Genomic DNA, 24,241 nt, shown 5'->3' with positions numbered 1-24,241 from the left:
GCTGCATTTCATATCCAGTCAATTAAATTGTATTATTAAAGGAATAGTTTAGCAAAAATGCAAATTTGCTGTAAATGTGCTCCTCCTCAGCTCATCTGAGATCAGGATGAGTTTGTTTCTTTGAAATGTAGCATTGCATCAGTGTCTCATCAACGGATGCTCTGTAGTGAATGGGTGCCGTCAGAATGAGAGTCTGATAAAAACATCACAATAATCCACAGCACTCCAGTCCATCAGTGAACATCTGGAGAAGACAAAACCTGAAACACATCCAGCATTAAGATGATTTTAACTCAAACACATAGAGTCTATAATCCAGAATAACACTTCCTCCAGTGAAGAAGAGTTCTGGTCTGAATCAGGAGAGAAATCTGCACAGATCAAGCAGCGTTTAAACAGATCTGTGAGAGACAACAGCAGATGCACTTTTACACTGGAGGAAGTGTTATGTTTTTATCAGACTCTCATTCTGACGGCACCCATTCACTGCTGAGACACTGATGCAATGCTACATTTCTGTGAATATTACATCACGATTGTAACAAGCGTTTCTGTTTCAGATCATGGCGCTCGTGCCGTCTCGCTCCAGCGGTGTCTGTGTCCAACGATCACCCTCCGTGTGTCTCTGAGAGGAACCATGCTGTCGGGAAGCTGGCGCCGGGGAACCGTGGTCCCGGGGTCCAGGCTGGGCAGTACTGTGGTTCTAGAAGCTCAGTATGATTACTCGTACCGTGCCACCGACGGCCGTCTGGTCTCCATACACGAGGGCGAGCGCTTTCTGCTGCTGAAGAAGACCAATGTGGACTGGTGGCAGGCGCGGAGGATCGGGGTCGGAGCAAAGGTCAAACCCATATATGTGCCAGCGACGTACGTCATTGAGCTGCCGGTCAGCCAGTTCCGCCCCTCGCTGCCCTCCAGCCAATCAGCATCAGAGAGCTTCAAGATGATCCCACGAGGTTCCCTCACACCCTGTACGCAAACACACGGCTCGGGTAGATCTCGTGCACTCGCTTTTACAAATCCACCACCATTCAAGCTTTTAAAAGGAGTCTGAGGATGCATTTATTTTATCAGAAAAACTGTGAAATATAATCAGAATGTAAACGCGGTGAATATCTGTTAAAGTGTAACCTATTGCTCTGAATTCCTCGAGTCTTCAGTGTCACATGATCTTCAGAAATCAGAATAATATGATGATTTACTGCTCGAGAAACATTTCTGATTATTAGCAATGTTGAAACATTAATGTTTTTGTAGAAACCGTGATGCATTTTATTTTTCAGGATTCACAGATGAACAGAAAGTTCAAAAGAACAGCATTTAGTTGAGATTTTAGAACATTATAAATGCTTTTACTGTCACTTTTCGCCAATTTAATGCATCCTTGATTAATAAAAGCATAATTTTTTTTATCATATAAGCCCTCAAAGCTTTAAATGGTAGTTATATATATATATATATATGCATTGTATTACATGCATACTCAAAAATCATCCAAAAATGACAATTCTGTAATTAATCAGCACCATAAAAGTAGTTTATTTCACTAGGACTCTGAAATCTATTAATTATTTTGCTGCCAAAATAAAGTTCAAATTATGAGCTTAAAAAGTAAAAAAAAAATAAAAAAATAAAAAAAATAATTTTAACATAAAATAAAAACTAATATTTAATATTATAAATATAAAATGCACGCAAGAATAAAATGTATTTAATGATTTAAAATTAAATATCAGTGTGCAAATATTAACTATTTAAATAAAGAATTTATTTTAATGTATAAATGTGATTGTACAAATACAAACACAATTTTTCCTTAAGCAGTGTCATAAATATTGCAATGATTATAATGTGCTACAGAAATTACAGTATTAATAATACTACAGTGTTAGTGTTAGTGCATCGGAAAAATAACAAAAGAACATATATTTTGAGTACAAGAGGGAAGATGGCATCGTTTTTGGTGAACAGTCTCTTTAAGGTCTACTTCGTGGTCCTGATATTTTAAGTTTGTGTTTCGATTCAATCAAAAGTTAGAGATCCTTGTTCCCGTTTGATTTCCGGGCGACCCGTCTCTTTAAGGTCTCTCTCGCCTGTTTTGTCTGTGGTTCCTCTCAGTGCCTGATAAGCAGTTCTGTCGTTCCATGGAGAATCTCAGCTGCAGCAGTGCCTTGATGGACCACCATAGAGGACGTTTCCCGACGTTACCCCTCTCCGGTTCCTCCGCTGTGCCCTCGGGTCACCTCTCGGTTCCCTGCGTCCCGATCGCCCGCAGCCAGAGCTCCAGCAGTCTGCCGCAGAACCCGTACCAGGACCCAGACCCGAGCAAATCCTACAGCCAGTGGGACGTGAACGCAGCCACACGCAGACACACGCAGACACACATCCAGGTAACAATCATTATATGTTTATAATCTCTGGTTATTACACTAATGAGCTCTTTCCCCTTCTCTCTGACTGTTTGACTGCATGTTTCTGCTTTCCTCGTGTCTTTAAACACAATAATCAGGGATTACAGACACATTCAGGTCACAAGATACTCATTTCTCACCAAACGCTCGGATTCATGAAGAAAAGTGTAAATAAAACTAAGATGACTGGTGCACAAGAAATGATCATTTCTGTCTTTCTACTTCAACATTTAGTGTGTTTCTTTTTTATTTTCATTATTGAATTGGTTTTATTTTATTTTAAAAATGCATATATATATATATATATATATATATATATATATATATATATATATATATATATATGTATGTATGGTTTTTTTTAATCATAAAATCATATTTTAAAAATGTACTTATTTTTTCAGTTATTAATAAATGACATAAACGTTAAGTGAGATATAATATGCAGACTAAAAATAAAATGTTGAAAATATGTTTACATTCAAATTATTTTCAAAATTAATTTATTTAGATTGATTAAAATCAGCAGAACTTTTATTCGGTACAAAAAAGAAAAAAGTATGAATGGTTAAAATATTGCTATGTGTGAATATACAAGCGATATTCAATTGGTTAAAAAATTGATTTATTGATGATAAATATATCAGTATAAATATATATTGATGAATATATAATCAATGTTTACTAAAAAGTTGCTAGTAAATTTTAGAAATGCTTACACAGAAATGGCACTTAACATTGAAATAAACATGACATTTTGAAGTATAAAGATTGAAATAGTATTTGCATATATATCAATTATAGCAATATGCATAAATATTTAATTTAAACAATGTTTATTTTTATTCAGTGGCAGAAACAAACGTCCAATAAGAAACAGTTTTTAATTCTTTCCTGTGGTTTAAAGCTGAAAGCATCAGAAGTTTTTATTTATTTTACTGAATACATTTGTTATTCAAATTCTTGTTCTCGTTAAAACTATTTCTAAATAACATTTTTAAATATGCGCACATTCAGTTAAATGCCTAATATGTTTGGTCTTGTCACATTCATTCATGAATGATGTAAATAATAGTATTCTAGATTCAGAACAGTGAATTCTGAAAATAAAAAAGTCGATTAGTTGTTTTTTTTTTGACATTAGAGCTTTCTAAAGAATTAATTTTTAGAATGTATTCTATTATATTCTCATTATATCAAACTTTATGAGAAATAAAAGCCTGCTATACATGTGCAAAAGATCTTTCAGATCGTCTATAGGTAAATAAACTGTTGCATTAAAAATAATTTCACTTATATCTTATATCTCTGACTATTATTTGATATGTCTCATGCATTAGTTTAACTCTATTAATTCTCAGTGTCTAATTTCTGCGCTTTAGAGTGGAAAAAGTTCTTTTTTTAACCGTTTTTTTCCTGCAGCACAGCACCAACCTTTGAGCTTCGAGCCGATGTCAGAGAGAGAGACATCTGCTGTTTGTCTGTGGCATGACGCTCGCGTGGCCATATGGCATCACAGAGAGGAGTTATATAATCCAGATCCACAGCGTTCTCACCTCAGATTTACAGCACATAAACGCACCCTAATCCATCCGTCAGAGCTCTTAAGTGCACTCCAAAGTGCACTCAGTGACATCAGCAAACCTTTTGCATTCAGCTGTTTTATTGTTGGGTGGCTTCTCATGGTTTTTATTCCTTCTCTCTCTCTGTGTGTGTTGTTCATATTGTCATGCATGTCTGTGTTTTAGGCCACTTCCTCTTGACAGTTGTGGCTTCAAGCTGTTTTCTTACTTAGTGCATGAATGTCTGTAACCACACTGGCACACAACGCTCCCTTTTAGTCCTAAAATGCACTCTTTAGTTCATGTCTGTCCACATTTAAACCTGGATAATCTTGCATACGCATTAATTGGTCTCATACACAAATCAGACACACGCTAAGAGGATTGCATCAGAAAGCATGAACGCATGAACTGGAAAGAAATGCAGAAATTGCTTTTTAAACAGAGTTTAAATCCTGTGAGTGTTGCTGAAACAAAACAATGATTTAAAAGCAGAATTACATCAGCGTTGAGCTTGAACTCTCGATCTGAGATCGATATTTTTAACTAAAACTTGATAAAGATTAAATAAATGTAAATATTTGATGGAAATTAAGTAATATAAAACTGAAAAATAAGTTTAAGTACTAAAATTATTATATTGTGTACTATATTCAGAATAATTGTTGATAAAGCTGAAATTCAATATAAAATATGAAAATGAAAAACTAAAAGGAAACTGAAATAAGAAAACTGAAAATAAGTTGAAGTTTAAAAATGATCAAATCTAAAACTGAAACTAAGATTATTGAGAATCAGTTTTTAAATAAATTAAAATATAAAGTGGAAGTACAAAAATTACTAAAAATGAAACAGAAAAAGAAACAAGCTGTTTAAGCTGTTAAAAATATTCTGAGGATTTAAAACTGCATGAACAGCTTAAAAATTAGAAATGAGAAAAAACTGAACTTATTGTTAAAGTGCTAAAATAACTCGAACTACAACTGAAATAAGAAAAACTAAAACTAATAGAAAAAATAAAAAAATAGTAATTTACATAAAACGTAAAAATATATATAAAAAAATAGAAATGAAATGATACTAAATAATAATAATAATAAGTGCTATAATTATAAACTTTAACGGATGTTAAAACGAATGTTTAAAAATTTTGCACATAAAATTACTCAAACAACAATTGAAACTGAAAATATTAAAATAAAATCCAATTCCAAAACTAAAGGTATTCAAATAGTATTAAATGTTATAATACAAGTGTGTGTTGCATTCCTAGTAAAATATGCACAATATTTCTGTCTAATCCCTCAAATGTTTCTCTCCTCAGATCTCATCATCCGCCTACATTTCCCAGAATTCTCTGTCAGAGCAGGGGAAGCGGTGGGCGGAGCCTCCCAAGCCGTTGCCGGGTCAACGACCCCTGCAGACGCTGCAGCTGTGGGAGCAGTACCGTGACCCCGGCACCGGACGCTTTTACTACGTCAACACCGTGACCGAGGAGCGCTCGTGGAAACCTCCACGCAGAGCCCGCGAGAGCCACGCCCACCAAAACAAGGTGAGCGGCCAATCAGATTCCAGAACTAACGACTGTTGACCAATCAGAGGCATCCAATCATGTGTCTGTGTGATGAAGCCTGTTAGAATTCATTTATATGAGTCTAAAATTCAATATATGAGGGCAAAAAATAAGTGACTCTTTTATATTTCTATGATATGAGTTTATCAATATCACACCAGCTGTTTTTACCCAATATCTGCAAATGTGATATTAATTTTATACACAGTTCAAAAAACAAGAAGTTAATACTATGGCTCACAATATTGTCTGTTTTTGCTCAAAGTTTCCAAAGCCACAGAAGATCTGTCGAGTGTCTCTGATGAACACACAGCAGTGATTCATTACTGAACGAGTCGTTTTGAGCTAATCGAGAGAGTCAGAGATTCAGTGACTCTTTCATACAGAGTCACTTGCTTTATATTTAAATGAATTAGCCGTTTGAACAAATCGTTGGAGTGAACGATTCAATGACTCATTCATACAGAATCACTTGGTTTATATCTGAATGAATTACCTTTTTGAATGAATTGGTTGAGCGAGTGATTCAATGACTCATTCATACAGAATCACTTGCTTTATATCTGAATGACTTAGCCGTTTGGACAAATCGGTTGAGAGAACGATTCAATGATTCATTCATACAGATTCACTTGGTTTATATCTGAATGAATTACCTTTTTGAATGAATTGGTTGAGCGAGTGATTCAATGACTCATTCATACAGAGTCACTTGCTTTATATCTGAATGAATTACCTTTTTGAACAAATCGGTTGAGTGAACGATTCAATGACTCATTCATACAGAATCACTTGCTTTATATCTGAATGAATTAGCCTTTTTGAACAAATCGGTTGAGTGAACGATTCAATGATTCATTCATACAGATTCACTTGTTTTATATCTGAATGAATTACCTTTTTGAACAAATCGGTGGAGTGAACGATTCAATGACTCATTCATACAGAATCACTTGCTTTATATCTGAATGAATTAGCCTTTTTGAACAAATCGGTTGAGTGAACGATTCAATGACTCATTCATACAGAGTCACTTGCTTTATATCTGAATGAATTACCTTTTTGAACAAATCGGTGGAGTGAACGATTCAATGACTCATTCATACAGAATCACTTGCTTTATATCTGAATGAATTAGCCTTTTTGAACAAATCGGTTGAGTGAACGATTCAATGACTCATTCATACAGAGTCACTTGCTTTATATCTGAATGAATTACCTTTTTGAACAAATCGGTTGAGTGAACGATTCAATGATTCATTCATACAGATTCACTTGTTTTATATCTGAATGAATTACCTTTTTGAACGAATCGGTTGAGAGAACGATTCAATGATTCATTCATACAGATTCACTTGCTTTATATCTGAATGAATTACCTTTTTGAACGAATCGGTTGAGCGAGTGATTCAGTGACTCATTCATGCCACTTGCTTTATATCTGAATGCATCTTCTAATGCACATGCATCTCTCTCTCTCTGTCTGTCTGGTGTGTTTTTAGGTCGGGGCAGTTCAGCGTGACATCAGACACCTGTCACTCCCATTAAAGAACTCAGGAAGCAGCCCAATGCACAGGGTACAGTGTGTGTGTGTGTGTGTGTGTGCGTGTGTGTGTGTGCGTGTGTGTGATGTTGTGCTGTGTGAATGTAGATCATCTATCTGATGATCTACTGTCAAAAGGAAGTCCATAACTAATAGACAAACGCAGAGATTATATGAACAAAGAGCTTTAGAGACACTGGAAACTCACAGTCGCACAGATTGTTGTGGCCGTTGCGGGAGAATCTGCTCATGTCACGGATTAGAAGAGGAAACACGTCCAAATTAAAAAAGGGATTACACTCTCTGACACGCATTTATTTATTTATTAAATCTCTACAAACTGATTTTTGGGACTGACAGTCGTACTGATCTATTTCATACAACAGCAGACCAGTTACTATTATTAACTTAAATTATTGAATATTGAAATAAAGCTTAGATGAAATTTTATTAATTGAATGTGACATTAGCAACTAAATGATATAAAATAAGATTAAGTTGAAGTACTAAAAGGACAAATAAATAATAAATGAAAAAGCATGGAAAAAATTACATTAATAAAAGATTTAAATTTAAATAAATTATTAAATTGTAAAAATTCAAATAAAATGCATACATATATGAAAGGGAAAAAAGAATTATATATATATATATATCAAAATCCTAAACAATAAAAAATTAAAATCTAAATAAATTATTGCAATTAAAATTTTTGTTTATGAAACCTGAAAACATAAACAGATATTTTTGTTAATTAACAATAATTTTGTTTGATAAAAAATATTTTAAATTAAATATTCAAAAATATTTTTCAATTTAAATAAATGAAGGTAAAAATGAATTAAAAATATTTATAAATTCTATAATAGAAACATAACACAAAAATAACACTGTAGCAGACAGAAGCAGATAAAACAGATTGTGTCTATTTCTATTGAGTCCTGAAAGTTTTAATGTTCTAGTTTTTTTCTTTCTCTGTCCGTACAGTTGCTCCTATTCTCAGCTCTGAGAGATTTGATTGATCATTAGTCATTGATGGTGTTCATATCAAATATCTAGTTTATGACTAGATCGGTTTATACAGCAAGCAAACTCACTGTAAATGTCAGCTTCAGTGTGAACGGCTAAACCGAAGTCAATCCGCTTCTCGAACTCGCCTGTAATCCGTAATGACAAACCAGATGAAGATAGTAAACATCAAAACTTGCTATTGGCTCCTGAAGGATTTATTGGCATATAAATGATAGTATATGTGCATTCTAGAGCTTCTGGAGCGAGTCTGGTTCGTAACAGAAGCGTGTTTGATCAGAGCTGTGTGAATGAAGCCAGAGATGACGGAGTCTCAGTTAAAGAAGAGCTCTTTTCATGCGAGTGTGAATTTGACTTTCACACCCATCTCGACTCAACTTCCTCATCGACACAAACGGTTCGAAGCTGGTGTCTTCCTCCTGTGAAGAGGAAGTGGAGTTCGCATTGAGCTGATAGATAGATAGATGAGCCGGTGACTTTCTGAAGACGCTGGATTAAAGATGGCTCTCGCTGGATAACGGGAGATCTGCGGCTCTGTAAGTCATCTTTAAAGAGGAAGAAACGCAGAGTTTCACATCTGACAGAACTTAGATCCACACAGATGGCATTGTTTTATTTAATGCGTCCTCAATAGGAACAAAAGCATGTTAAAAGCGTTTATTGCTCTGATTGTTTCTGAAGTGAGTGTCGGTGTGTTTTGATTTAATTTGGCGTTTCGGAGAGCTTTGGTAAACGGTTTTGCATCCCACTTATGGTCAGCTGTTCTTCTATTCTCTTCCATTGACTGTCATCTGTAAACTTTCTCAAATCAACCGGTTGACCTTCTCTTTCAGCTCTCGCCTGACCTCTCCTACATTACCCATAATGCCAACGGCTGGCAGCTGAGCCAGGTATCTATCTATCCATCTATATATCCATCTATCTATCTTCCAGTTTCACTAAATTCTATCATTTTCCAGGATTAAATAAATATGAAATCCTTGTCTTCTTAATGCAATATCAAAACAACCAATAGTACTTTATGTTTACACTGACCATGTATTTAATGTAATGCTGTGCAACGATTATTTTTTTTATTAATCGCACAATTGTCTGCAATTAATCGCATTGTCATGCACAAAATTCAACAATGCATTCAAAAATAGTGAATTGTGCACTTTTTCCATCTAAAAGTACTGCTCTATGAACAAAAGTGCAATAACATTTTGGTTTGCAAACACTTTAAACAAATAAGGTGCTTTTTTACAGCAGTGTTTCTTTTTACATACTAGTAGCAGTTAAAATATTTAATATATTGTGCATCAATATATCTAATAAACGATTATAATATTTATTGTGAATCTCAATTTATAACATTAATGCAGTCCGATCGTTTGATTATCTTGCACTTTTACGGTTAGATTTGTTTTTTTTGTTTTTTTAATCTAGAATTTATTCAGATCTCAGTGATTTTTACATTTTTTGCAAAATATGCACCATACAATGTAGTCATTATTTTCAGATTTCGTGTAGATTCTATTATTTATTTTCTGTTCCGACCATCAGTCAAACTTCATGAAGCTCAAGGACCTTTAATTTCACCTTTCTGTTTTGCTAAAAAGCGCCTCACTCTCAGATTGTTCAGCTCGTTTCAAGTTTGATTTGGACGTAAGAGAAATGCATTGCCTCTATCTTTCCGTGTCCCTGTATTTGTGCTCTTGTTTTTGGGCCGTGTGCGTGTGATCCCGGTCTAATCCGCAGCATATGGAGGAATCACAGTCACACGCCTCACTGGGGGTTCAGTCTGTCCGTTAAGCTGCTTTTGACCTGTAACCGAGTCTGCTAATTGAGTTGAGTGATTGGAGGATAAACACATTAAACCCAACATTACTGAAATGAAGTGAGGCGGACGTAATGTGACTGGACTGAATCTAATGTAATTGAATTGAGTGATGCTAACCTGTTATCGTCCCGATGCAGAGCATGCAGCACGCTGCGTCATCTGACGTGCTTAGCTCCGCCTCCAGCATGTTTGACGACGCCCATCGCAGGAACTCTGCCTTAGCAGGGGGCGTGGCATGTGTGAGCCACTCCCACTCCATGTTCCTGCCCTTACAGCGAGCTTCTGCAAACGGCAAGGTGAGAGGAACTGCGTTTCAGGGCTTGTTTCACACACACGCTCAAACCCTTATTCCCATTCGTCTCAGTAATACCAGTTGATGTATAACACCTGTGTGCCCTCTGTGATTGAGTCTGTCACCTGAGCTGTCATTGCCATTTGACTAATTACTCAGGGGCTGCAATCCTGATTGGCTGGAAGGCAGCAGACCAAAAAAAAACAAAAACAAAAAAACACTAAAATAAAAAAAATAAAACACTAAACTAAACTAAAAAAATAAAATGAATTGTGATACTTATTCCAAAATATTTACTGTAAGAATGTGGTTAAATTAAATTGTTTATGAATATTTATAGATAAATATATAATTTTTACATTTATTCCAAAATATTAACTAATAAAAAGATTTAAAAAAAAAATCAGATTTTGTGTATATTTCAGATGTTCTGTTCTTTTTAAATAACCTAATATAACTTAAATACATTTAATTAATACATAAATAAATAGTCAGGGTTTGGCAAGGAGGAACTCAAATGCAGACAGGAATCACAACACAAAGGGTTTATTAAACACAAAAAGGAGAAAACAAAATCCACGAGGGGGAAAACAAGGACTAGGGCAGATTCAAAATAATTTAACAGGACTATGTTGACACCATAAGCAAAAGACTCAAAACACTAGAACACTAACTACAAATAAACACTCACGGATATACAAAGACTTCTCTAAGGGCTGACAAGTAGAAACACATAAGGAGACACTCACAAGTAGGAACAATCTCAGTGTGGAACAATGAACCGACGAAAGACAGAGCACACTAGGGGATCTAAATAGGAGAACTAATTAAGACACAACAGGTGGCACAGGTACGGCAATCACGGCAAGACTAGGATAACAAGGGGGCGGGGCAAGGGGACGAGACAACACAAGCACATGGCCCAAAGACAAGACCATGTGCTTGTACACAAAACACGGGTCTGTCATGATCCTGCCTCAAGACTAGAGAAAAGTCAGGACATGAAGGCAGAATCATGACAGAAATATACATTTTTACATGTATTCCAAAATATTAGCTATAAGAATGTGGTTAAATAAATAAATAAATAAATAAAATACATTGTCTATTAATATTTATAAATAAATATTTTTTTTTTTTTTTTTTGTTACATTTATTCCAAAATATTAACTATAAGAGTGTGGTTAAAATAAATAAATAAATAACTCATTAAATTGTTAATAAATATTTATCAATAAATAAATAAACTTTACATTCATCACAAATTATTAACTATGAGAATGTGGTATGAATTTTAGGATTTTGTGTATATTTTATGCATGCTGTTCTTTTTAATACCCAATGTCTGCTCTGACTTATCAACGTTATCAGATGCCATGATGGTGGCAAAAATATTTATTAAATAAATGAATATATAATAAATAAGTGATTTCACAGTTTTAAGAGTCTTCAGTAAAGAATGAATGACTTCTGAAACTACTGTAATATAATTAAATATTTGTGGTTAATATGCACGCAAAAAAAAAGTCAGAAAACACATCTACCTTGCTGTTAGGTGATGCATGATGGATTTATTCATTTGTTTCATTGCATGTGCTGTTTCATGAAAGACATGTTTTAATGGTGATAGAGGATGAGGAAAAGGCAGATTATGAGGTCTTGATCATATTTCTATATTTCTTCTCCTCTCTACAGTCAGATTACAGACTGGTGACAGAACCTTCTTCATCTGGGAGCTCACCAGACAGTGAAGGAGTCACACCGGTGAGAAACACAACACCACTAACACATGAAGCTACAATACTGAGGAAAAATACTAAATATGTCAAAAAAACCTCACTCACTCACACACACTGACCGCTTGTGTCATGACAGGAACTGGAAAAGGCCGGTCTGCTCAACAAAACCAAGATAGCAGAAGGAGGCAGGAAACTGAGGTGAGCTTATCTACACACACACACACACTTTCTAAAACACGCAAACACACACAAGACCTTAAACCCCCTTCAGATGGATCGAGATTACAGGCAGAATTTGGCTTGTGCTGAAAAACCCATCCTCTTAATCAGCATTTTTGTCTTGTTTTTCGGTTAAAATGTCTCAGCATCTTTCAAACAAGATCTCAAAGGTTCTGGAGAAACAAAACTGCAAAAGATATTCAGACCTTCAGTGTTTTTTTCTACCAGATTGGCAGATTTTTCTCCTTGTTTTAAGCATAAAAAGTATAAAAGGTTAATGTTATCCGGTCAGATATGTGAAGTGTATGTTTTTAATTTACTAACATTTTTGAGCCATTTAGGCATCAATTAAATTAAATTAAATTAAATTAAATTAAATTAAATTAAATTAAATTAAATTAAATTAAATTAAATTAAATTAAATTAAATTAAATTAAATAATTTATTTTTACATTTATTTAAAAATATTTACCACATGAATGTAGTAATATTTTTCAGATTTTTTAATATATTCTGCATAAATATACAATAATTTTTGAGCCGTTTACAGTAGGAAAGACAATAAATAGGTAGTGTTGACCTTTTGACCTCTGTTTGGTGCACCTCTCTGTACTATTTGCTCAAGTTCTCAACTTACCTGGAGCAAGAAAGACGTTTTATGTGTCATTTTCAGGAAAAACTGGAACCCGTCATGGGTGGTGCTGGTGGGAAACAGTCTCGTCTTCTTCAAAGACCCCAAAAGCCAAAATCCTGACAGCTGGGTGAGAGACGAACAGGGGATGCCATGGAGTCAAATCCAAACCTAATGCTGTAAAAATGAAATAATTGTGAATGTGTGTGCGTGCAGAAGCCGGGTAACAGCTGTCCAGAGAGCAGCGTGGATCTGAGAGGAGCTCAGCTTCAGTGGACCAACGATCTGTCCAGCAAGAAAAACGTCTTCAAGGTGAGAAGCAGACACAAAGTCAGATCTCTGAGACAGAAGTGACATGAAGGAGAATGTCTCAAACCGTGCTCATATTTGTCAAATATGCAATCAAATATGATTTTATGTATTTCCCAAAAGGAGCATCTGTGACAAAGTAAACGTAGCAATGATCAATGTGTGTGTCTTTCTGCCTGAGCCATTGACAGAGTAACATTTAGTGTTTAATTTCTCAGTAACTTCCTCTGTTATAAATTTAAATTTTGATAAAATGCTGAACGGAACAACACTTCATGTGCGGTGTGTGTGTGTGTGTGTGTGTGTAGCTGAGGACGGTTACGGGAAATGAGTTCTTGCTGCAGTCGGACACAGAGTCACTCATCAGAGAATGGTACAGAACCATCCAGAACGTCATCCACAGACTGGTGAGTCTGAAACACACACACACACACACACACTCACACACACACACACACACACACACTCAGACAAATACGTTAAATAATAAAGTGATAATATTATAATTTAATATGAACAATTTTTATTACAGTTTTTTTCAACTGCTTACACACATTTTCCAAAGTTTTCCTCTTTTTTTTCAAAACTTAACACACAAATTCGAGAATTGCACACACGAGATGCAAAATGCCTCACATCTCTTTCAAAGTGAAACACCACAGTCAAAAGATCACAAACGTATTTCAAAAGCAAACATTTGTCTTCCGTTGTAAACACCTTTACCATAATCTTATATTTCTGATTATGTCATATACACACTGTTATTCAAAACCTAAAGCTCTTCTTTTAAAAGCTCACATCTACATGACTGAATGTCATCGGGTCAGAGCTGTTGAATATATAAAGTAAAAACTAAAGCAAAATTGAAAGCAAACTTTATTTTTTTTGCTCTTTGTGGTTGTAAATGTAGCATTAGTGTACACCGTTTGAAAAGAAAAAAAATATGTAGTGTTGTAGCATGTAGTGTAAAAGCAAACATGATGTGTGTGTTTGTGTGTGGAGATGGTTGTGTGTATCTAGCTCCATCTCTCCTCCTCCAACATACATTTGATTGGTTGTGTTTATAAAAGGAACTCAAGAAACTTCCTGTCAGATTTTTGTGTGTTGCATAGAAAATTGTGTGTTGTGTTTTGCAGAAAGTGTTTAACGAAATTGAAAACCCTGAGTAAAAGGCCAAAAATGTGTGTATGGTTTTGCAGATTTAGTGTGTGGTTCTGGTGTTTGAGTCTCAGGTTAGTAATAATTTTGTGTGCAAGCAGTGGCAGGTTGCTGGTTTTCTCTCTGCAGAGTGAGGCGAGTCGGGGATGTTTCGCATTTTTCTGGCAATGCGTAGCCTAAAGTTATGATTTCAAAATACATACAAATTTGGAAATATAACTTCAATCTAAAACAGCTGTTTTCTGTGTGAATCTGTGTTAAAGTGTAATTTATTTCTCTGTATTTTCAGCAGTCTTCAGTGTCACATGATCTTCAGAAATCAGAATAATATACAAATTTTCAGCTTGAGAAACATTTCTGATTATTATCAATGTTGGAAACATTATTATATTTGTGGAAACTGTGATACGTTTTATTTTTCAGGATTCCCAGATGAACAGAAAGTTCAGCAGAACAGCGTTTATTTATAGTCACATTCTAATCAGTGTTACTTTTAAAAGTAATGCGTTACAATATTGCGTTACTTCCAAAAAAAGTAACTAATTCTGTTACTTTGTTACTTTTTATGGAAGGTAAAGCGCTGTGTTACTTTTTCTTTTCTGTCAAGGTCACAAAGAAACACAAATCTTTTTCACCTTTCAGGGAAACAAAGAAACACAGAAGTTCTGTGAATGTTCAGGAATCTGATTGTGTGACCCGTTACTTGTAATGCGTTTCTGAATGTGTTTTGTGTGTGCCGCAGGATAAGGAGAATCCTCTGGATAATGTGCTGCAGTATTCTCTGAGGAGAGCCGGATCGGTCGAGATGTTGGATCAGAGCGGAGACGAGGACGAGAATCGCGCCGGACGCAAGACGTCGCGTAAGTTTGGCCGTCGTGCTGATCTTCTGAACATCACAGACATGACGCAGCGTTGTCCGACCGACGCTCTCTTCTCTCCGCAGTCCCTCGCTCCGCGTCTAACCTGGAGAACTCGGAGCACAAGCGTGTGAAGAGCCGCTTGAAGAAGCTGATCCTCCGGAGACCTCCGCTCCAGACGCTGCAGGAGAAAGGACTCATCAAAGGTCAGACAAACTATCATATATCTCCTACCCTAAACATATCAAAACTTAATGTTTGATTAGTAATATGCATTGCATAGAACTTAATCTGAACAAGCTTAAAGATGATTTGCTCAATATTTAGATTTTTTTGTTCCCTCAGATTCCAGATTTACAAATAGTAGTGTCTCAGACAAATATTGTACAGTCCGAACAAACCACACATCACTGGAGAGATCATTTATTATTATGCATTTCAGTTGACACCTAAGAGACTTAAGTGTTGTGCTCCAGGGTCACAAATCATTTTATTTACATATAATAAGCCATTTTAGTTATATTATTTGAAACAATTGTATTGATATTAATGGCTATGACTGAATATATGGAAATAGAGAACTTGTCAAATGTTTGGAAACATTACAATGTTGCTACACTGTAACTTTAACCTTTAATTTGTTGTTTAATTCAATGCAATTTCTTTGCAATTTCTGATTTCTGATACTTTTTGTATCATAAAGGGTTATTAAAATGTTATAATGATTCATAGTGTGCGTTGTAATACATTGTATCTTTTCGTAGATAATTACAACCGAATTCAGAATGCATAATGTAACAAAGACTCATTAAAGTGTTATAATGTATTAACTGTGCTTACAGTTGTTCATGAGATTATACGATGCATAATAAGGTGCATATTTAATGCATTTAAACCACTTTTCTTATGCATTACACAAAAAGGCTTTAAAGTAAAGTGTTAGCAGATTTTTTGAAAGTTGTAGACTGATTTTTCTGGATTGGCTCTGTGTCTGATCTCAGATCAGGTGTTCGGATGTGCGCTGGAGCTGCTGTGTGAGCGAGAGAAAAGCGTCGTCCCTCAGTTCGTCAGGAAGTGCACCGAAGCCGTGGAGAGAAGAGGTGCGTTCACTTGCTCACTAACACTGCTTTGTGTTGAATAAAACCTGAGCGTGAGTCATTGTGATGCTGAGTTTGAGAGTGAATCCGAACGAATCGACTCTGCATGATTCATTAGTAAAACTGTTTTTTAAAACTCTTATCTTAATGACGTCTTATTCAGGTTTGGAGACTGATGGGATTTACAGAGTCAGCGGGAATCTGGCCGTCATTCAGAAGCTGCGCTTCGCTGTCAATCACGGTGAGAGAGAGTCGATATACATCATCAATATCATACTCATAACCATCATTCAGTGCAATCAAAACAGAATACATGTCCTGGTCTCACTGTGAATGATTCGTGCCAGCTAGCACCAATAGCTTTTTTGAGATGACATATACAGTCAAACTTATTAAGTGCCTTCAAACAATTAATTGTGATTAAATGCATTCAAAAAATTTTTTTTACAAAATATATTTACTGCATGTGTTTCTGAGGTATTTATAAGTACACACATATCATGCATGTATATATTTTAAAAATCTTTACATGTATATATATATATTTTTTCTTAAATATATACATGCATGATGTGCGTGTATTTATATATAAATGATTAAATACATAATAAATACATGCATAATAAATATACACTTATATATTATGTAAACAAATATGTTTATTTTGGATGCAATTAATCATTTGACAGCACTAGAAATAATTTAATGATTTGAAAAATAAAAGAGATGCTTTTAATTTAGGACCAGTTTGCTGGTTTTTAGTTACTGATAAATGTACATTTGCCATGATTTAACAGTCGAATGTTTTTCCACAGTGACGGGTTTGAGTGGTTGAATACTTCACTGTGTAAAAACTGAGATGAATTTGTTTTTCTCACCCAAAGTATGTCATTGCAATGCATATGCAGTTTATCCTGTGAGGTTTGTGCACTACAGTGAACTGAGGATGGATTCATTTATTGATCAGATGATGTGCAGATGTGATGCACTGTAAGATCAGGGTCAAAAGGTCAGAAATAGAGTTGCAGAAAACACTTACAGAAGAGCGGCCTGGTCATGTGACACGCTAGCGTAGATGTAGATGTCACGCGTGTAATTCCTGTGGGTTCTTGCAGAGCGAGCCGTGACCACAGACGGACGCTATCTCTTCCCTGAGGATTTAGTTCAAGGTTTGTCTCTCATGAACAAACGTCTCGCTGTCGCCGCTCTGCTTTCTGACCGAGAGTCTCTCGCTGCTCCTCGCTTCTCGCTCCGTGTGCTGCTGGACGTCTGATGGGTTTGGATCACGGACAAAGCTTTCTAAGTGTGACCTTTTGGTTCATCTGCTGCAATGATTGTTTTCAAACTGATTTTAATTTATATGCACTTCTAGTTTCTGTATATATATATATTTAGTTAGCTAGTTAGTTAGTTAACAATAGTAACCCTGGTAGAAATAAAAGAAGTAAAAAATAAAAACAAATTTAAAAAATCTTGAAAATCTTGAAATGACAAGTAAATTCAGTTAATATTATTTGAGTGTTACAAATAAAAAAATATGATTTTCATTTTAGTGTAAAATAAATGTAAACTATTTAAATTGAAGTACTAAAATAAAACTAAAGCTGAAATCAAATAAAAAAAATATGATTAACAAATTATATAGAAACTTTATAGAAAACTAAATAGACATTAAAAAACAAAAACTAATAAAAATTACAAAAACAAAGGTAAAAATATGGAAAAAAAGCTATAATAGTATATAAAATAACACTTATTTCTACTCTAAAAAATATTTCATAGCTTGGCATACTTTAAAAAATATAATTTATAATATATAATTAATTAATTTAATTAATTAATTATAAAAATGCTGTTTTAAGATTTTATTGGTTTACACGATTTTTCCAGGTTTAAAAATCCAAATTTTTAAATATGCTTTTAAAGTTATATATATCCTGGTTTTCCCAGTCGATGTGAATCCTGGTTCTTCAAAGAAAAGAAAAGAAACTCAAGGAGGTGACTCAATATCTATAATAGATATAAATGATTTTTAGCTGTTTTTCTTAAAAGCTAATTTTGTCAGATTTTTAAAAACAATTTTTAAATATTTTTTCCCCTGAAATTTAAGTCAGAACTATGTCACAGATAAAGTAGTACTGAACCTGCAAAATGTGTTGCAGAGTTGAGATGCGGTATGCATGTGTGTGTGTGTGTGTGTGTGTAAGAAAGAAACGAATGATCTCTTATGAGCTGCTTCTTCACCTTTTCTTGACCTCTGACCTTCTCCTTCTGGAGCTCTTCTGCTTCAGCTGATGCCTCACGCCGTGTAACATCTGAGTGTGTGTGTGTGTGTGTGTGTGTGTCAGGCAGCATCTCACACTCACGCTTGCTCTCTTCTTCCTGCAGAGCGTCTGGATCTGGACGACCCGCAGTGGGAGGACATCCACGTCATCACCGGAGCGCTCAAGCTGTTCTTCAGAGAGCTGCCCGAGCCGCTCGTGCCGTACACACTCTTCCACGACGTCGTCGAGACCGTCAGTGAGTGATGACGAGAGAGAGGAGAGGAGACACCGTGAAAGATCGCTTTAAGTGATTCTGTGCTTTGTGTTCTGTAGAAACCTCGGAGCAGCTGGAGAAGGTGGAGAGACTGAAGCTGCTGGTCCTCAGCATGCCCCCACCCAACCAACACACCCTACGACACATGATCGGACACCTCAGACGGTACACACACACACACACACACACACATGTTTGTTTTTGTGTAAAGTGTGTTCATCCCATAGGTGTAATGGTTTTTGTGCATTTTTACTTTCTCAAAAAAACTCATTCTGTATGATTTATAAGTGTTTTGAAAAATGGGGACATGGGTTATGTGCTCATAAGTCACCCTCTCCTTGTAATACCTGTGTCATACCCATGTCATTATACACACACACACACACACACACACTCTCTCTCTCTCTCTCTCACACACACACACACACACACACACTCTCTCTCTCTCTCTCTCACACACACACACACACACACTCTCTCTCTTTCTCTCTCTCTCTCTCTCTCACACACACACACATACACACAGATACAAACACACACACATAGATACACACACACACTCACACACACACACACACACACACACTCACACATACACACACACACACACACACAGATACACACAGATACGCACGCACGCACACACACACGCTCACACACACACACACACACACACTCACATATATCTGTGTATCTGGTCAGGTCAGGTGTGTTGTGATGAAGTCCCCGTCTCAGAGAGTGTAGTGATTGAGACACTAGAGGGCGCCGTGTGTCTTCCTCTCACACACACACACACACACTCACATATATCTGTGTATCTGGTCAGGTCAGGTGTGTTGTGATGAAGTCCCCGTCTCAGAGAGTGTAGTGATTGAGACACTAGAGGGCGCCGTGTGTCTTCCTCTCACACACACACACACACACACTCACACACAGAACAGTTCTGCTGAAGCTGGATCGACTCTGTAATACACACGAGGCTTTAGATAATAAAGCTGTTTCTCAGCCTGATGTCACAGAGGATCTTTTAAAGCTCAAACCAAGTTCTTTTAGTTTCCAGTTGATCAGAAAAACTTCAGTGTCCTGCTTCTTTAAAAGAACGAACAGCCTCCCATTGAACATCAAGATTCATCTTCAGAGAAACAGGCACAAATCAGGCTGGCTGGTTTCTGCTTCTCTGTGGTCAGAGATGAGTGTCAGAGCACTGAGTCATTTGATTTCAGTTTTTACAAACCCTTTCTTCACCACCACAAAACACTTTTTGTCTTCATTTTCAATTTTAGACACAAACAGCTCTTGGTCAGAAGAAGCAGAGCATAGAAAGATCAGCTGTTTCAGATTAAAAGTCTTCTTTCTTATCCAATGATGTGAGCTGCTCCACATTCCTTTTATACGTTAGGATTTTATTCAAAGTCTTTCTTATTCTTAATTCTTAATATAAAGAGGCAAGTATAAACTAGAAATGATTTTACTGATGATTCACATTAAAAATGAGCAAAAAGGGCACGGTTTAGACCATCTTCAGTCCTGAAAACTGGAATATTAATCAACAAGATGTCACTCAATGGAGAATAATTATCAATAAATAAATATCAATAATAATTACCAGCCACATAGTCTTACAAACCAACTCCATCTAAGAAAAAAACCAAACATATATATATATATATAATTTTTTTTTTTTTAATTATTAAAAAATAAATAATTGTACAATATTTTTTTATGATGAAACGTGTGGTTTTTGTTTTCTTTCCTTTATGCAGTCACACTTTCTTTTGTTTCTTTCTCTCTTTATGAATTAGTTTCAGTACTGAATCAATGCGCCCAATAAATAATTTTTCATGTTATAAGACTAATAACTACCCAACTAAAGGAACATTTTCTCTCAAGATTACAAACAAACGTTCTTCTCCTAAAGTACTAATAAACATTCATTCAAAAAGCACAAAACATTCTTTATAGATTGTTCATGGAATGTTTTATGCCCGATACATTTAATCTGACATTTTTCAAATGTTACCTTTTTTCATAATGTAACATTCAAACGTAACATTCCCTTAACATTTGAAAAAGAAACGATGAAATGGAATGTTTTTTTTTAAAACGGGACATTCTGAATGTTTAAAGAGAATTTAAAAAAAAGTCATTTTAAAGGAATCTTTTCCAGAAGATCTGTTTGTTAGTTGTGTAGATTATGAAGGAGCTGGAGAAGAAACGTCTTTACTGAGTGAATTCTGACTGATTTTTATTGAGGAGAAACATCTAAAACGAGGTTGAACTAAACAGACACAGAGCACTTGAAGAACATGAAGATCTTCCTGTGGTTTGGTATCTCTGGAGGAAGTAACCCACAGGAAGTTCTTTGTTTCACCTACGGACACATTAACCCTTCGCTGTGTGTGTTCAGGGTGATGGAGCGCTCCAACAGCAACCGCATGACCACGCAGAACATCGGCATCGTGTTCGGCCCAACACTGATGCGTCCCGAGAACGAGAGCGGAAACATGGCCATTAACATGGTGTACCAGAACCAGGCCGTGGAGCTGCTGCTGAGCCAATACCTGCAGATCTTCGGAGACGAGCAGACGGGAGCTTCCTGAAACCATCCCAGACTGCATCATTACTCCACAAACTCACCCTAGACTGGATCTCATGAAAACACCACAGGGTCACGCTTCAGCTCAATGTCAGAAATAATGATAAAAAAAAATAGAAATTATATTTTGCATAAAGAAAATTTTTAGGATCATTAAGATAACATCATAAATTCTCAAAGCATCCAGACATTTTATCCTGTTTTTTTTTTTTTGGACTACTAATTCTAGTAATAAATAAAAAAAATATAGAAATTATATTTTGCATAAAGAAAATACATTTTTAGGATCATTAAGATAACGCAATGTTATTTTATTGTTAATTAAACACATTTTTATCTCAAAGCATCCAGAAATGTTGTGCTTTTTTTGGATTGTAATAATTCTAGTAATTAAAAAAAAATGTAAATTATATTTTTCATGAAAAAAATATTTTTTAGGATCATTAAGACAACGCAATGTTATTGTTAATTTAACACTTTTTCAATTACCCTATTATTTTAGAAACAATTAAACAAATTTGTATCATTAATTTTGCCATTATTATTCTTATACATTTTTCTTCAACAAGACTAAGTTCTAAAAATATATATATTTTACATAAACAAAATTAATTTCTAGCAACATTAAGATAACGTTATGATATTATATGAATCAAAATGAAACACATTTTCACCATAAAGTCTCAAAGCATCCAGATATTTTGAGTTTTAAAAATAATTCCCACCAAAAAAATTTCTTAATTCTAAAAATATTAATTATATTTTGCTGAATTTTTAAGTGAACATTTCTGATATTTTTTTAAAGACAATTAAACAAATTTTCAGCATAAATTTTCAAAGCACCAGACATTTAACATTTTATTTTTATTTATTTTTTTTACTAATAATTATTGTAAATTCAATTTTTTCTATTATATTTAGCAGGAAAAAAAAATGTTATTTAATTCACAATTAAACCTAAAAAAAAATGTTATAAAAAAATTTTCTACAGTAAAAATTCTCTTATGGTTTTATACCATTGCACCACAGGAATCATAGTAAAATTACAAAACAGTAATAATAATACATTATACATTTATGGTTTAATTAATTATAATCTTTATGCAAAAATATAACTTCTTTCTCATGATGTTTTTGGGTGACCTGTAAATGTTCGTGACAGCTTTTGTGAGATTCGCTCAAGCTTATTTGCATCTGTGTGTGTGTGTGTGTGTGTGTGTGTGATCCATCTTTCAACTCTTCCGATTTCATCCCTAGTGCCTTTGAACTGTTTTTATCTCAATCGATTCCCCGCTCAGAGCTCAAAGACAAAAAGACTGTCAAATAAAGCTGTAAGTGTCACTCAATAATCCAACGCTTCAGCCATTTACTCCTCTTTTATTGGAGAAATAAAACTGGATGCATTTCTCTCCAAAATGCGATGCAATTTCCTTTCCATTGTTCATTGTGTGTGTGTGTGTGTGTGTGTGTGTGTGTGTGTGCCAGTCTCAGCGCGGGTGGAGCTCCGCTGCCATTTCTCCTAAACTCTGCTTTTAATAACAGAACAAAAGAGGAACTAAAATGCATATGTTAAAAAATGCACCCCCCCCCCCCCACGCCCGTGGTTTGGTAATTTTATATGGACTGTGGCTTTGGCTCTCGACTAAAAGAGCCAAGAACCGGGATCGCTTACACACAATTTAATGTTTGATTTTATATATATTTATTCATTTTTATGTTCTTATTATTTCACTTACACGAGGACCACAAAGAAGGTTTCCAGAGGAGAAGCAGAAGGACCGATGTGATATTCTTCTTTTTCATTTCTGACATCATTCGAAGGCATGTTGTATTATCAACCTTCAAAAGAATACGCTTGAGGAGATATTTCACCCAAAAATGATGTTAATCTGAACTGTGTGTGGTGTGAATATCGTGCTGAACTTCTGGTTTTGTGTTCATTCAGAAGAAGGAGAGAGTAAACCACCAGAGCTTTCAGGTGTAGGTGAACCAGTCTTTTAGAGAGAAACTGGATTTCGTGATTCATTCGGTTTCGTTGTCTGACTCTCCTCATGTTCTGTGTTTCTGAAAACTCTCCTACACTCATGAAATATTATATTTTAATATGAGAGCTCTCAGTTTTGAACGAATGTTTCCTTTTTGTAATCTGTCTATGATGAAGATGACTAGTCACACAACATCTGTTCATCAGAACACATCTTCTCCCTTTAAACTCTGTGTTTCAGGATTATGACAATAAAAACAGAAAAGAGTTCGGGAAAGAGCTTGTTTTTGATTTATTCTGAAGTGATACGATTAGAAAAGAAATGGGTGGATCTCATAAAATAACCATTTCAGCTCAGATGTCAAAAATAATAATAATAATAAAAAAAGATGACATGATATTATTTTTGAATAAATTTCTTAAAGCATCCAGACATTTTTTGCTTTTCAATTCGGTTTCTAAAAAAAAAGATTTTTTTGCATGAAGAAAAAAAAAATTATATTATATTATATTATTTTTATGACAATCAAACACATTTTCAGAATAAATTCTCAAAGCATCCAGGCATTTCATATTATTAATTAATTTATTTGTTATTCTCTTAGGTTCTAAAATAATAGAATGTATATAGAAAACATTTCTAGAATTAAAAAAAAAAAAACATGACATTATTTTAATGACAGACATTTTTTCAGTAATAATTATCTAAAGGTACAAAAAATGGAAAATATATTTTGCATAAAGAAAATAATTTTTTAGGGTCATTCAAATAACATTATGATATCAATTAATGACAAACACCATTTACGCTTTTCAATTCAGGTTCTAAAATTAAAAAAATTAATAAATAAAATAAGAATAAATAAATAAATACATTTTGA

At 34.8% G+C, this 24,241-nt stretch overlaps 1 protein-coding gene across 1 annotated transcript in view; it reads left to right on the top strand.

The window, feature by feature from the left end:
• Window positions 1-23,633, top strand: part of LOC113050180 (rho GTPase-activating protein 15-like) — a 31,037-nt gene extending 7,404 nt beyond the window's left edge. Inside the window, exons 2-20 of the mRNA XM_026212925.1 lie at window positions 561-971; window positions 2,119-2,390; window positions 5,298-5,525; window positions 7,049-7,123; window positions 8,952-9,008; window positions 10,078-10,236; window positions 11,928-11,996; window positions 12,108-12,169; window positions 12,864-12,951; window positions 13,038-13,133; window positions 13,439-13,537; window positions 15,031-15,148; window positions 15,232-15,351; window positions 16,147-16,245; window positions 16,406-16,483; window positions 17,358-17,411; window positions 18,631-18,762; window positions 18,840-18,945; window positions 21,188-23,633. Coding sequence (XP_026068710.1) covers window positions 638-971; window positions 2,119-2,390; window positions 5,298-5,525; window positions 7,049-7,123; window positions 8,952-9,008; window positions 10,078-10,236; window positions 11,928-11,996; window positions 12,108-12,169; window positions 12,864-12,951; window positions 13,038-13,133; window positions 13,439-13,537; window positions 15,031-15,148; window positions 15,232-15,351; window positions 16,147-16,245; window positions 16,406-16,483; window positions 17,358-17,411; window positions 18,631-18,762; window positions 18,840-18,945; window positions 21,188-21,380 — 2,439 coding nt within the window. The 5' untranslated portion in view covers window positions 561-637 and the 3' untranslated portion in view covers window positions 21,381-23,633. The remainder of the gene's footprint in view (window positions 1-560; window positions 972-2,118; window positions 2,391-5,297; window positions 5,526-7,048; window positions 7,124-8,951; window positions 9,009-10,077; window positions 10,237-11,927; window positions 11,997-12,107; window positions 12,170-12,863; window positions 12,952-13,037; window positions 13,134-13,438; window positions 13,538-15,030; window positions 15,149-15,231; window positions 15,352-16,146; window positions 16,246-16,405; window positions 16,484-17,357; window positions 17,412-18,630; window positions 18,763-18,839; window positions 18,946-21,187) is intronic.
• Window positions 23,634-24,241: the final 608 nt, after the last annotated feature.

The sequence above is a fragment of the Carassius auratus genome, chromosome 31, assembly GCF_003368295.1.
Source record: "Carassius auratus strain Wakin chromosome 31, ASM336829v1, whole genome shotgun sequence".
Classification (NCBI taxonomy): Eukaryota; Metazoa; Chordata; class Actinopteri; order Cypriniformes; family Cyprinidae; genus Carassius; species Carassius auratus.
The sequence above is the reverse complement of the archived record's forward strand: the minus strand, read 5'-3'. Positions and strand labels throughout refer to the sequence as shown.